This window comes from Pelodiscus sinensis, chromosome 11, assembly GCF_049634645.1.
Source record: "Pelodiscus sinensis isolate JC-2024 chromosome 11, ASM4963464v1, whole genome shotgun sequence".
Classification (NCBI taxonomy): Eukaryota; Metazoa; Chordata; order Testudines; family Trionychidae; genus Pelodiscus; species Pelodiscus sinensis.
The window spans coordinates 22,045,760-22,060,997 of NC_134721.1; the positions used below are offsets into that span (position 1 = coordinate 22,045,760).

General features: G+C 41.7%; 1 protein-coding gene across 7 annotated transcripts in view; it reads left to right on the top strand.

The window, feature by feature from the left end:
* The window catches only part of XPC (XPC complex subunit, DNA damage recognition and repair factor), a 36,875-nt gene that overhangs the window by 7,593 nt on the left and 14,044 nt on the right, over nucleotides 1-15,238 (top strand). For 6 of the 7 annotated variants that reach the window (XM_025188764.2, XM_025188766.2, XM_025188763.2 and 3 more), the window contains exons 5-16: nucleotides 235-319; nucleotides 1,766-1,923; nucleotides 2,358-2,478; nucleotides 3,949-4,038; nucleotides 4,974-5,867; nucleotides 6,373-6,533; nucleotides 6,662-6,743; nucleotides 7,637-7,771; nucleotides 8,425-8,594; nucleotides 8,987-9,080; nucleotides 10,693-10,782; nucleotides 12,313-12,460. In XM_025188764.2, coding sequence (XP_025044549.2) covers nucleotides 235-319; nucleotides 1,766-1,923; nucleotides 2,358-2,478; nucleotides 3,949-4,038; nucleotides 4,974-5,867; nucleotides 6,373-6,533; nucleotides 6,662-6,743; nucleotides 7,637-7,771; nucleotides 8,425-8,594; nucleotides 8,987-9,080; nucleotides 10,693-10,782; nucleotides 12,313-12,460 — 2,228 coding nt within the window. Of the gene's footprint in view, nucleotides 1-234; nucleotides 320-1,765; nucleotides 1,924-2,357; nucleotides 2,479-3,948; nucleotides 4,039-4,973; nucleotides 5,868-6,372; nucleotides 6,534-6,661; nucleotides 6,744-7,636; nucleotides 7,772-8,424; nucleotides 8,595-8,986; nucleotides 9,081-10,692; nucleotides 10,783-12,312; nucleotides 13,905-15,238 lie in introns of those variants that run through there. The other variant, XM_075938772.1, reaches the window with a different exon arrangement.

A 15,238-nucleotide genomic window follows, 5' to 3' on the forward strand; every position in this document is an offset into this window, starting at 1 on the left:
TTTAAATCAATACACTAAGTCTCAATAGTAAGGCATGTAGAATTAATAGTTTTTTAATCACATCTGTACTTCATGATTATTTGCATAGAATTGATTGAGCGATTCCAAAGCATGCACAGGTGTTAGTGATTCTCTGAGGCATTCTTTTTTGATAATTCCAAATCCTAGTCAGGAATCCATAACGATAGGTCCATAGGGCATTACAGCATTCATTTATTTTATATCACTTTGTAGAGAGAAAAGAAAAGCCGAGTTCGAGACCTATCTGCGGAGAATGATGAAACGCTTCAACAAGGAGGTTCATGAAGATACACATAAGGTGAGGGTCACAGAAGCAACTTGGTGGAGAGGGTACAGATCATGAAGACTTCAAAACAGTTGTGGGATGTGATTGAAAAAACACAGTGACATTTAGTGCTAATTCTAATCTGCATGATCTATGACCTTGCCTAGAAATTAAAGGAAAAAGGAAGCAGCGTTCCAATCAATTCACATACTGGTTTCTCTCTGATCATCATTTAGAATCCCTGCCACTTGCAGAATCTGCATTATTGAAATTCAGGAACAAAATAGATGTCAGTGGTCTATATAAGACAGCTACTGTATTGGGCAACTCCTGCTCATATTCATGGAATTAAACTCTTCTTCACATTTAAGTCTAAAGATACTGTTGGGCACACAATGTATTTTGATCAAGATCCTCATAGTATGTACGTACCTAACTCCCACTTACACCAGTGGGAGTTAAGCACATACATACTTGTTGAGGAACAGGGTCTTTATGATTTTCTTCTGGAGCACTGAATGGTAAGATGGCCTCCTTGGCTCAGAAGCTCTGGGTTCAATTTCTGTTTTGACACAGATCCAAGGATGTGACTTTCCTACTTTACAAAATGTTTCAAGAACAAACCCAGTAATATGTAGTGCACAGATATTATGATGAAGGTGGCCAGATAAATATCTACATACACCGAGTGAGGATTTTCTGTTAAATTAGGAAGGCAGAAGTATGTGATTTTGCCATTGTTGCTGGTGGACATCCTTCCAACTTATGTTTCGGTTTTTGTACTACCGATGGGAAAAGGGTGGGAAATCATGACAATGAAAAGTATTTAAAATGAGGACTAGCTTTAGATTTTATTTTTGAAGATGAATATTGCTCTTGCTTTCTAGTGAAGCGATTACAGTAGTTTCACATGTACAAGATAAGTTGGTTTTGTATCAATTTTTGTGCCTAGTCCCAGAAAACAAATAATGGGATGTGTATAAATCAAAGCTCATCAGTGTTTCTAGATGGTAGATGGATGTATGGTTGTCAAAGGGAACTTTACTAGCACTTCATTTCAGGGCTTGTTTAAAATCTGCTTCTCAGATTTTTGCTATCTTTGTTTCACTTCCCTAATAATTGTGCCATGGAGTAGATTTGAAACAAAGGTCTTAGAAGTGACAGTTTTAAAGACAGAATTTAAGCTGTTCTGGCAAAGGCTACAGAAATTGTATGTAACAAAAGGCTATATTCTCCTCTGGCTTACCTGGCCACAGCTCCTTTGAAAACTTTTGCATTCTCTTTTCACATAGCTTTTGGGTCAGATTCGTGCTGGTATGTTAACTGTAATGTAGTTGCACCTGAATTAGTATGGCTTGTTGTATTAGCTGAAAAGGCTTTGTATTTGTCCTTCTCTAGCTGTTGATAGAGGAGTAAAGTCATTCATTGTACCTAAAATACTGGCTGTTACAATCTTAAAACCTATTTTTTCTTCTCCAGGTTCACCTACTGTGTTTGCTAGCAAATGGTTTCCATAGGAACAGGGTCTGCAACCAGCCAGATCTCCAGGCTATTGGCCTTTCCATCATCCCCACCCACTTCACTAAAGTGCCTGCAGGTCGTGTAGACCTTCTCTACCTCTCCAACTTGGTGAAATGGTAAGAACCTCCTTTGTAATCATGCTTCTCTTATGTTGACTATTGAACTTCTCATGCAACACAAGTAGAGAGATCAATGTTGGTGAGTGTAGTCACCAGTAGTCCCTCAAAGTTTATTCCACACATGGATAGAAAAAATTCATGTGCATTGAGGCACGTGAGGATGTATGCCATTTGTAGAAACGCATGCTGCCAGCTGTGGATTCTGTGGGCACTCTGCTAATCAGCTGGGTGGCATTTGAATCTCTCCGAGGTGGCTGCCCAAGCACAAAACTTACAGGGAACACTGGTAGTCACCTATGCTCAAGTGATTTATCTTATTAAATATTGATGTGAGGAAAATTCCTGTTCCTCCTCCTTTTTAAACATTTTTAGGGAAAGGTGAACTATAGTTCTTCTTACTAGACAGTAAGATGAATTTGTCATTCTTCAAGGTTTGTTGCAACCTTCACTATCAACACTGAACTCTCTGTTGATGATCGAGAGAGCCTCCAGTCCACTTTAGAGAGGCGCTTTGCCATCTACGCCGCAAGAGATGATGAAGAGTTGGTCCATGTGAGTGACTTGAGGTCTGGATGCTCCCGAAGTTGCGTGGCTGGGTTTGGATGCCCGATCATTGGGGTTGCTGCTATAGAGGTTGCAGGTCAGGCTCAAGGGGTGAAGCTGTGTTTGAAGAAAACTGATAGATGATCTCTGGGCCTCAGTTTTCTCTTTATTTTATCTTTGTTTTGAATGTAGTCCATGTGCTTTGAATGACACACTTGATTTATAATCTGAAAAAGCACTCACCAGGCTCCTGCTGTGATTAGCCCCCGGTTTTAAGCTGTACCCAACTGAAGGCCTGGTGCTTTTGGCCCTCTGAATATCAACTGAATTCCAGGTGTAATTGGTCCTGATTGGTTTACAGGGTATATGTGGACAAACCAGTTGTGATCAATGTGTCATTGCGCTGAGGCAATCCTCAGCAGTCAAAATGACATCTTGAGGCCAAAGGTATTCAGGTATGATTTAGAACAGCCTGAAGGTTTTGAATAACTGTTTTTAATGCATCTGGCAATAAGTCAGCCTGTGACTTGGGAACTGGTGTAGGGGTAAATTAGAGTCATGTCTTTCTAGTTCACATAGAGGCTACTGGTTAAAGAAAAATAATTTATGTGCACAAAACTGAGCACTAAGGGAAGGCTTCCCATCCTTCAGGAGAGCTGCATGTAAACTGCCATTTTGCAGGCATGCTGCCCACAATTCCATCATGGTCCTTGGAAGTCTGAGAAATTGTAACATCATTCTAGTTGTAGAATGTCTTTGCTATGGCTGGAGGTGCAGAGATACCTGTAGTTAGGATCTATGGAATCATGCTTATGTGCATTGGCAGGAGAGGAGCACAGGTATGCCTAGATTTAAACACTTCTGGCTTGAATTTATCTATTCCTGCTTATTTCTGCTCACTTCCATCTAACAAAACAGCAGGTTACCACTAATAGTAGATTACAGTCACTAAACTAGAATTGCAGTGCCCATAGGAATGGCTGATGTTTCTGTATTGTAACTTCTCATTAGCATACATAATTTATTGAACCTATCCTTGAGAGACATGCCACCTTGCCTTCTTTAACACCATTTACCTCAGGAATTAGGAACTGAGAGGAAGAATTGTTCAGGGTTCTGGCACTAACCTCGGATTTGGGAGAAAAGGATGTGAGGCTTCGTCCCGCTACAACTTCTTTTGTAATTTTGGGCAAGTCATTTAGCCTCTTTGTGCCTCTGTTCCCCGTCTGTCACTCAGGGATGTTGTGAACATAAATACATTAAATACATATATTGCGAGACATTCTGATACTATGGTAATGGGCGCAATGTAAGTACCACAGGTAACTGAAATGAATTTTTATCCACACACCTTGCGCCACGTGAAAGATCTAGCTGAAACTTGAATTTTGGGTTGGACTCTGGCTCTGATGTGGTTTTAAGCTGGCTGTTCATACTTTAAAAAACAAAACACAAGTTCGTTCTTTCTTTCTTTAACAGATATTTTTACTTATTCTACGAGCGTTACAGCTGATGTGCCGGCTTGTGCTGTCTCTGCAACCCATTCCCCTGAAACAGCCAGCGGGAAAGGTAGGGTTCGTTAGTATGGTGAAAGAAAATAATTGAGTATTTTAGCAATCTGCATTCTAGCACAGAGGCTGATTGGAGTCACGTGATGTTAATGAAGACAGAAAAAAAAAGCTGTTAGAAAAATCTTGACAATAAGCTGTAGTAGGGCAGAGTTGGAAGAATTGAACTTAAAGGAGTTATGTTAAAGTGATTAGCAAGCTCAAGTGGTGAGGATTGTGCAAGTGCCTTATAAGGTAAGGAAGCTTGGAATCACATTAATGCAATGTGTCTGCCTCTGTGGATAATACGAGGCTGTCTGCCCTGAGACTGCTGCTTATACTAAAGGTTGGATGAACGCTTATTTTAGTTTGAATATCTTATTTTCCGTTTAGCTTATACATGTTTCAATTCAACTTAAGATACATAAAAATAAGCCAGATTTAAATTGATATAAGAATGTCCATCCAGCTTTTTTCATCAGTATAAATTTAAAAAGTTTAAAGCCACGTTGCAAGTTACGCTGGTGTGATTGAAACAAGGATCTAAGCTGCATAATGTCTTCCATCATATGTCTTTGGGGATCATACTGCCTGGGACTTTTAAAAACTAGGCTGGATGAAATGTTAGAGTTGGACTGAATGATCTAGGTCTTTTCCATCTCCAACATCTATGATGGAGACTAATAAGTTCACAACCAGCTTGTACATCTAGCCAATATTCTCTTCACTGCTTTCTGGAGTTGGGAACACAGAGCACAGATTCTTGAAGTACACCAAAATGTCCCTCTTTAGCTGTTTGTAGGTTTGAGGTCCCTAAAACTTTTAGCCTAACAGAACAGTACTGTATTCACAAAGATTTGTTCTTTTCCCACCTTGCTCAGTCAGTGGAAGTTGGAATTTGTCTAACAAACATTGTTTACTCTTGAAAAAAATCAAGATTACTTCTTTTGTTTTCAGGGCAAGAGCTCCTTGAAAAAGCATTCTGCCAAAACCCCTAAGGCTCCATCAAGAAAAAGCTCCTGCAAACAAGCCAAACAGGAGGAGATGTCGGGGAGTGAAGGCGCTGACAGGAAAGGAAATGTCTCTGTAACCAAAAGGTCAAGTAAATCAAAGGTAGTCAAGGGTGGCCAGGAACAAAAGGAAACCAGCGACGGTGAGAGCTATCTGGAGGAAGAGGTAGGAACACACAGGCCCAGAAACAGTTGCCGACGAAGAGCGACTGTGAAAGTGTCTTACAAAGAGGAGAGTGGAAGTGATGAGGGCAGTGATTCTGAGTTTGAGGCTTCAGATGAGGAGGACAGTCATTTCTCTGATGAGGATTTTGAAACTGTCTGTAAGAAGCAGAAGAGATCATCAGGGCCCCATAAAGCAAGGCTAGCAGTTGAAAATAGCAGGAAAGCCAAGTCTTTGGAATCAAAGGAGTTCAAAAATTCGGGTGGAAATGAGCAATTGCTGGCAAAAGCAGCTTCTCCAGGCTCTTCTAATAAACCAAAGAAGAGGAATAAAATAATCTCAAGTGATGATGATGATGGGGAACAGGAGGCGGTCAAAGTGACAGGCACAGACCAGTGGTTGGAAATCTTTGTTGAGCGGGAAGACAGATGGGTGTGTGTGGACTGTGTTCATGGCATCGTTGATCAGCCCTCCCTGTGTTTCAAATATGCCACCAAGCCAGTTTCCTATATTGTGGGGATTGATACCAATGGGCATGTAAAGGACATAACACAAAGGTATGATCCCGCATGGATGACGTCGACAAGGAAATATCGTGTGGATCCGCAGTGGTGGGAAGACACGCTGGAACTATATAGAAGCCCCTTTGTGGAAAGAGAAAAGAAGGAAGACAGGGAGGTAAATGGACACCAGTCAGTTGGGCTCATTTCATACTAAGAGCCAAATCATAACATCCTGAGTCTGGCAAAATTCCCTGGGAGATTTTCCCTAAGCAGGGATGCTGGGGTTTGGTGCTAGAGTATTTGCTGTAATTGTATGCAGGTGTTTTAAGTCTGGGACTGCTCTGGGGAACATACGTATGTTAATTATAAGAGCTAAGATAAAATGAAGACTGTTTTAGGAGAGATTCTAGAGGAAAAAATGCAGAGGACAAACCCATTTGTAAATTGTAGCTTAGAACAGCATTGCCCTTGTTAAACATTTTGAACCAAGCTCTTCTGTGGTGTAATTCCATCAACACCAAAAGAGATACACCAGGGATGCCTTTTGTCCTTTTGGGTACCTGATTTTGGTAAGGGGTTCTGATTTTTCCTTTGATCATGTTTTTATGTCCTCTTTCTTTGTTTTGTAAAGTGCTGGTGCAGAAGATTGTTGATTTCACTATTGTTTGCTTGGGTCACAGTTTCTAGTTAAACTTCAAGACCGGCCGTTGCCAACCTCCATTGGCGAGTATAAAAATCACCCTCTTTATGCACTGAAGAGGCATATCCTGAAATATGAGGCCATCTACCCTGAGACTGCTGCTATCTTAGGATACTGCAGAGGAGAGGCAGTCTATGCCAGGTAAGACACAAATGCTTGTAAAAATTATGCACATGTAACTAAGCTGATTGACCGTAGCAAGGCAGTTCTGTGTACCTTTGCAATCCATTGAAAGCATATAGGCAATCATTTTGTTCTGGCTTTTTTAGAGACTGTGTGCGCACACTGCATTCTCGGGACACCTGGCTGAAGCAAGCTCGAGTGGTAAGGATTGGGGAAGTACCCTACAAGGTAAGGGAGCTTGGGATTACATCATTACAATGTGTCTGCTCTCTGTGAATAAATACCATCTGGTATGAAAATACTGCTTTTATACCATCTTCCCATTGGCTGCATAGACAGGATTTGTACATGGGGGAGCTCTGTGATGGGGATGGAGATAAAATTATTTCCCTCCAAGTTGCAGGTAGCTGCCCTTCTGATGTGAATCCATCAGCAAGGCAGGCCCACCGATACATAGAACCCCATTAAATGCTCTTCACACTCTTGGGGATTATCCCTGTTTGGAGGCCTCCTGCCTTGTACACCTGCATTTTGTTTGATGCTCTTCAAAGCCTTCCAGGCTTTAATTGGAAGATTTAGCCCTAGTGTGCCCAGGTGCACCCAGGGCTGGCCCGAGCCCTTTTGGAACCCTGTGCCTGGGCGAGCGGCGCCGCCACAGGGTGCATGTGCGGGCCTGCCCATGGAGCGCGGGGCCCCCCCCCCCCCGAGGCACACGGCGCATGTGCACACTGGCCACAACTGCTGGCGCACGCGCCGGGCCATGCAGAGCCCCACAGCCATGGGGGGAAAGGCGCTGCTGGCCGGCGCTGCGGGGATGTGGGCGGGCCAGCGCTGCGGGAGCTGGGCGCGCAGGTCCTGATGGCAGCTGTAGGGGATACCACGCGCCCCTTACAGCTGCCATCAGGCGCCCCTCATCGGTTGGCGCCCTGGGCAGCTGCCCAGCACGCCCATGCCTCCGTCCGGCCCTGGGTGCACCAAGCATAAACTATAACAGAGGTCAAAGGTATAGACTACGCACTTTTTCCCCTCTTACACCCTTCTCTTTCAGTTACCCAAGTAAAATCTGAGATCCCAGATTAGTACCGGTTTGTTTCTAAAGTGCAATAAATGTGTTTGCACAGATGGTGAAAGGATTTTCCAACCAGGCAAGGAAAGCACGAATGGCAGAGCCTTCGAACAGGGAGAAAGAGGATTTGGCACTTTTTGGCCTGTGGCAGACAGAGGAGTACCAGCCTCCTGTGGCAGTGGATGGAAGGGTAGGCAGCCCGGAAAAGAGGGTGATGTGTGTGGTGAATGCAAAAATGTGGAATGAAGATAGGATTTATTTTTCAAGAGTATCTGTGTGTTACTGGTAGGATCAATCTGCAGCCTTGGGATCCCTAAATTTGAAGTTGTTCAGATCTGGGATTTGTAGATTTAGTTAGCCCAAATTTTAGCCTCATCTAACCTATGTCTCTGTTGTTATGACTGCAAATAAATCTGGAATTCTGTGTCTGCCATTCAGAATTTTAGAAATCAAATTTAGTTAGCTTTTAGCTAATTAGAAGTGAATTAAGCTAATTCAGAATAAGGTACTCTCGTTCTGGTATAAGAGCATTTACATATGGAAAAAACTGGGAATAGTTAATTTGCTTGAAATTCACACGGTACCTTTTCTGAATTAATTTTAACCCTTACGTCAAGGTTGTCTACATAGGTAAAATATAGTTTCATAGTATAGGCCAGGGTCTGAAAATATGACTTGTGACTTAAATATTAAAGAACTGTTGCCATTGCTAATCAGACATTCAGAATAAGGGGTAACTAAGCATACACTTGTGAAATATCTATCTCAATAAGAGCAGGAATTTTCATTAATTTCCTGACTCAGTACAAGGCTTCACTTTTTATTTTCATTTTTCAATAACAGGTTCCCCGGAATGAATATGGAAATGTGTATCTTTTCCAGCCCTGTATGTTACCAATAGGCTGTGTACAGCTAAAACTTCCCAATCTGCATAGAGTGGCACGGAAACTGGATATTGACTGTGTTCAAGCCATCACTGGATTTGATTTTCATGGTGGCTACTCACACCCAGTGTATGTGATATGCCTGCTTTCTGGTTTGTTGAACCTATGAAGATTTTTTTTTGTATGCTACATTGTGGGTGTTCCATGCCAAGGGGGTATACCATGCCATTTTCACTGGCAGCTGCTGTAGACACAGAATACCTCCAGGCAAGCTATGGCATATGACCTCACAGAATTCAGCTCAACATCCTATCCTTTCATTTCCATTAGCAGCCTACTCTTGCTCTGGAAGAGTAGGGAAACCACCCTTGCAGAGATATCTATTGTTTTGCTTTTTCTGTCCGTACTCAGCAGTCTTCAGTGATGCATCAAAATGTATTGATTGGGTTCCATTCTTCCCCTAGCACTTGGCCTATTTTGCTAGTTCATAAACTGAGAGGTAAACTTGTTCTCCTTTCCAGTACTGATGGCTACATAGTCTGTGAAGAATACAGAGAGGTGCTCATTGCAGCTTGGGAGAATGAACAGGCAGAGCTAGAAAAGAGGGAAAAGGAGGTGAGAATTGTTTTCACAGAGTGGTTATTTTTTATATTGAACAATAATTTAAATTATTTTATATAACAGTCAAACGTGTGGGCTATGCAAGCATTCAACAGAGCTGAGCCAATGCATAGAGGTCAGAATCTAACATTTCAATAGCATTTGTCCAAATAGAGTTCAAAGCACTTTTACTCTGATATCCAAACTGTAGGGACACATGACCTATTAGAATAATGCTCTCATCTCTGGGATGGATCGCAGCATCTGTTTAACAGCACACAGCAACATTACATAGCTGTTTAGAACAGAAAGTGAAGAATCCATAGCTCGGGCTAAATTTGTAGGCATGATATAATTACCCAAGATGAGATTTGCCAGGGAATGAGAGCCAGCATCCCACTTTGTGACATCTATGTTGTATTTAATCCAAATGTTGGCCCCTCCTGCAGTATTGGATGGTGGGACATTGATTTAGTACGGACTTTGAGAAAAGTGCCCAATTCAGTATTGACTCAGAGACTAATGCCCAATATCCTACAGCAGGGCTGGGCAATAATTTTTGATGGGGGGGCACAACCAAGATTTTGGAAAGTGGTCAAGGGCTGGACTCTTACATAATATTTAATGGAGGAGGTTCGGGGCTCTGGGATAGATGCAGAAGGGAGCTTGGGTGCAGGGTCTGGGAGTTAGGGTGAAGGAGTTGGTTGTGACCTGAGGCACTGGACTGGGGCAGGGGTTTGGGATGTGACCTGGGGCAGAGGATTGGGGAGCAGGTTCTGGGAGGAGGTATGGGTGTAGGAGTGGGAGGCAGAAGGTTTGGGTTATGTGGGGTTGGGCGGCAGAGGGTCAGGGGAGGGAGGAGCTGGCATTCCGGACGCAGGCTGTGGCCAGGAGACTTACCTGAGTGACTCCCAGCCAGCAGCCCAGCACGTTTTGGAGGCAGCCTCCCTGCCTGCCCCACCCCTGCACAGGCTGCAGTGGCCATGTGTACGTGTGAATAACTACGAGCTGGGGTGGGGGGGAGAGGCTATGGTGCTTCATGTGCTGCCTGTTGTTCAAACTAGAAACCAGCCAATGGGATTGTGTTGGGGCGGGGGGCAGCTCATGAAGCCTTCCCACCTGCCCTCCAGGCTCACAGTTGCGAAAGAAAAACAGCCCATCAGCTGCTTTTCTGAGTGGTTTGCGGGTGGGACTGGGCAAACATGGAGCTGCCTGGGGCTTCCTGCTGTGTCTGCAGGCTGGGACCCGGTGGCACAGCAGTCCGGATCTGGCCCATGGGCCGCATTTTGCCCAGTCTGTCCAACAGTATCTACTGACATTCTTTTAGGGTTTCTTCTGTTAAGTACTGACCAATCCTGGCACTGCTTAGCTCGTGAGATGTTGTAAAAAGCTATGCTAGCTGCTGATAGTGAGTAATAGTATAAAATTATATGATGGAATAAATACGATTGTTGTACAAACATAGACCTTATAAAATATAACTGCAGAGGAATGATACAATGCATTTAGATTAGTATACAGAATTTCTCCTTTCTGTTTAAACACCAAAGACCTTTCAAACAGTTTTGAATACATCAGAGTTCTTGACTTTAAAGCTTTCTTGTTTTGAAATAATAATTCCACATAGAAAAGAGAAAAGAGAGCACTGGGGAATTGGAAATTGCTGGCAAAAGGACTTCTCATAAGAGAGAGACTGAAGCAACGATACTGTAAAAAGGTAAGAATCTTTGTGTATTTCTGCTACTAGTAAGGTGTTTTCCAAGGGGGAGTTTGCCTATCATGCATCACTCAGACCTCTCAAGAAAATGGTAGCCATGGACTTTGCATTTAATTCTTGTCTCTTGTTCCCAGTTCTTACAAGCTCTTTTCTTGGGACAGCTCAAATGAATAACATGAGCAGGATTCGACACTTTTGATTATTAAAGTGGTGAGGGGCCAAGAAACCCAACTAAGTGCATCCTCACTTGATTTTAAATTGTCTAGCATCGTAACTTATCTATTGCTTCCTTTGGCCTTTCCATATATTAATTGCAGCCTGTGAAAACACTTGAGGGTTATTTTGGCAGATGAAGCTGAGTACCCTTGCTGTCCTATTAATGCAGTTGGTGGTGGTGGTGGTTAATGTCACTATGCACTTATTTGATAAATGACACGTGACCGTTAGCAGTGTTTGACACTGGCATGCTTTATTTTCAATGGGTACATCAGAGAACTTCCAAAATCTCTTCATGGAAAGTTCTCTCCCTTTCTTCTCCCACTAAATTTGAAATCTTGTCCCTGTTTAACATAAGATGAACACTCCCCAACTAAGCAACATGGTTTTATATTATGGCCTTAAGCGACGAGGAGCCCTGTGGTACCTTATAGACTATCAGATTTATTGGAGCATAAGCTTTCCTGGGCAAAGACCTACTTTGTCAGATGTATGCATTGTCTTTGCCCCCGAAAGCTTATGCTCCAGTAAATCTGTTAGTCTATAAGGTGCCATAGGACTCCTCGTCACTTTTGCAGATTGACTAACATGGCTACCCCTCTGATATTATGGCCTTATTCTGACACATCCACTTCATATTTTGTATTACTCCAAACCATGCAGGTAGTTTTCAGAGGAGAAAAGCGACCTGTGTGGGTTTGTTATGAAGTGAAATTATTCTGTCAAATATGTTACAAAGGTGTTATGTTAAAGATTGTTACAATGAGAAGGGAGACAAATTATTCTCCTTAGCTTCTGATGATAGGACAAGTAGCTTAAATTATAACAAGGGATGACATTAGGAAAAACTACATAAATGTTAGGTGATTAAGCACTGGAATAAATTGCCTAGGAAGGTGGTGGAATCTTCATCATTGGAGACTTTTAGAGCAGGTTAGACCAACACCTATTAGAGGTGGTCTAGATGGTACTTGGTCCTACCATGAGTGCAGACGACTGGACTTGATTACCTGTTGAGATTCCTTTTAGTCCTATGATTCTGTGTTTCTCATCATGCGTGGGGATAACTAAGTCAGATTTTAAAGCTGGTTTCTTTTTACATTTGGGCTTAACTAGTGAACATTTGTTCTGAACACGAATTAACGCTGCACATACAAGACATGGATTGATGCTGCTGTGTGTAGAGAATGATATAAAATGTACCACTTGTTTGCTATAGAACACAACTGCTAACTAGAGCAGCATCTTCCATGGTGATAAGACTATATTATGATAAAAAAGGACCATTAAAAGCACCCTGCTTATTTTTTCCAGAGTGAGGCATCAGGATCCATGATGGAGAAAGGAGCTGGATTCTCTTCTGATGAAGAAGGGGAGCCAAGTTCAAAGACTCCAGCTGAAGATGTGATTGTTTCTTGGCCTCAGAATCGGCAAGTGGAGGAACCAAGAAAAGAGAAAAAAGGTAGAAAGAGTAAGCGGGAAAAGAAAGGAGAAGCAGCACACTTGTTTCCCTTTGAGAAGTTGTGACTAGAACAGACTGCTTAATCCTTTATGTTCAGTTTCTTAATGCAAGGGCAAAGTTAGTTTTAAAGAAACCATCTTGTAAATAATTTCAGAGCTAGGAAATGTTTTTCTACTAGTCACCTGTTTCGGTCTGAATGTGTCATAAATGTAAATAGAGCAGAGAGCAGATATGGAATTAGATAAAAATACATTGCAACAGCAGCTTACCAGACGGTGTGCTTTTAGCTCTCCAGTGTATATGCATTTCTGGTGGTGAGAGGTGGACATGCTGTGGTATAATCACAAGCCTTTCTCTCAATCCAGCATTAAGAATTCTATAAAGGTGAAACTGGATTCATTTTCTTATTTCTTTTAGATTCATGGGTAACTGTTTATCCTTTTTATCTGTGGACTTTTGAGGAACAGATTTATAGCTATATCTTCTGAGAAGGGTGACCCTGTTGCAGCTGTTCTTCCTCTGACAAGTATTGTCACCCCTCCAATAAACCTATTTCTGCATCTCCTTCTCCTAGGTCTTATTTACTGACAAACAGAAGAATGTGTAGCTGCTACTTAGGAGACAATGCTGTACTCTATCATTGGCCTGGAGAAAACTTGCTATAGGTAGCTAATCCATATTTTAAATCAGTGATGGAATAAACTTTTATTCCAATTTGCAGTCCACCACAAAGCTAGAAATACAAAGAAACAGGCAATACCTCATAGCTTGGCTGAACCCTAACATTTGACTTTTTACTTTTCTGTCCTTGATTTTTTTTTCCTTTTATCAATCCTTTCTAGAGAGAGAAAAGTCTTCAAATAATTGGGGCCCTGTTATGTTGCATTTTTCAAGGATTCTTTTTATCACCACCACCTTAGTTAAAATAACTTTTCACAATGGTCAATGTCTGCACATGGCATAGGTTGGATAATGAAAGCAGACAAGGAACTTTCAGTTGGGAGCAGAATTTGCAAAAGCACCATTTCCAAAAGTAAAAATCATTGGACACTTTTGAGATGGTTATCCATTGCCTATAGCAAGTTTTATTTCATTAGTGAGACAGTACTGGGTTTGTATTCTAAACACTGTAAAGGAACACTTAAATCCATGCAAACTGTTTATGGGTTTTTTTTTAAATGGAAAATGTACTTGATCTAGGCTGCAATTATATTTTCAAAACTTTTAGTTGGGCCTAACTTCACTTAAATTTCTCTTAAGAAAATTCCTAGTCACGGAGGGAATATTATAAGCCTGATGCTTCCTTGCCTTTTGCCATGGGCTCAAACTCACTGTAATTCTAGTAGAAAGATTAAAAATGCAAGGAAAAGTTTTAGTACTTATGTATATTTAGAAAAAAATTTATACTTATTTTTTGGAAAAAATAAAGTGTTTACAAAGGTCAGTCTTGTGCATGATCTGTTATTACTATGGGTCATTGTTTTGTGTATTTAAGTGTATTTCCTGTGAACAACTAAAGAGGAAAAATCATTGACCTCAGGCAGGGTAGTGATTACTCGTGTTGTAGCAGTAGCATTGCCAATCCTAACTGTTCAATGCATGAATGGCTTGAAATTTTTTTTTAATTGACTTTGGGATTCTTTATATTCTGCTCTTTGAGCTTTCTGGAGTCATACCAACTTTTTTAAAACATGGAGTAGAAACTTTAAACAACAGTGAGATTCTCAGGTAGTTACTTGACTACAGCAGAGCCTTCAAGAAAAACCTCTATGTAATGCAAGATTTGACAGCATTGCAATAATTCCCAGAGGGCCCCTTCAAGCTGTGGGTTCGCTTGTGCTACATGCTGGGCAAGTTACATATGAGGACATGGTTATACTGTGAGCCATTTTCAGTGTATGGGCCAAACCCAACTCACTGAAATTAGTGAGTTTCTGAACTGAAATGACAGCTGTGCATACATGGAAGAGGATGGTCAACCAACCAATTACATGGTCAACCAACATCTTAAATGATCTAACACAGCTTTATGCAGATGATCTGTATCACAGGGGGAGGTTCCTATTCCGTACAACCAGCATAAGAGAAATATTACTGCAGTTACTAGACATTTTAGTTGCTTATGCACTGAAAATATCACTTCTGACTATGCTGCTTAGAAAGGAAATGCACTCCATTACATGAAGGGAGTTTTGCTTTACATCATGAATATGTACAAATTAAGCTATTGGGGATACTCTTAATTGTTCTGACTGTACTAAGAATCTCATTTCAGTGGAACAAGAACCATCACTATGTACAATGCTTTTCAAAGGGTTGTGGTGCAGATAGGGCTGTGGCTGAAGTTAACTAAGGAAATGTATGCTAAGGTTTAAGCAACTTACCCACTGCCTTCAGGATTCTATGGCAAGCTAGGAAATAACTGTCTGCAAATTCAAGTGCTCTTTAAAGCATTCAATCATGTTGCCTCTAGAGCAGGTGGGGAACTTAAGGCCCAAAGGCCAGATGCAGCCCCCAGCTTGCCTGGATCTGGTCCCCAAAGCTCAGGGCTTCCCCCCAGCATTAGGAAGCCCATGCTACTGCTCTAAAATCTACTAGCCTTGAACCCCCAAGCTCTGGTTTGCAAGGGAAATGTGGGTTAATAGCCCCTGACCTAAAAAAGGTTCCCCACCCTGCTCTAACAATCTATAAAGTACCTTACCCTGGCTACTAGTAATTCAGGTAATATGAACATGCTTCCTGGTAGACTGAGAAACAGTTGAATGCACATTTTTCAAG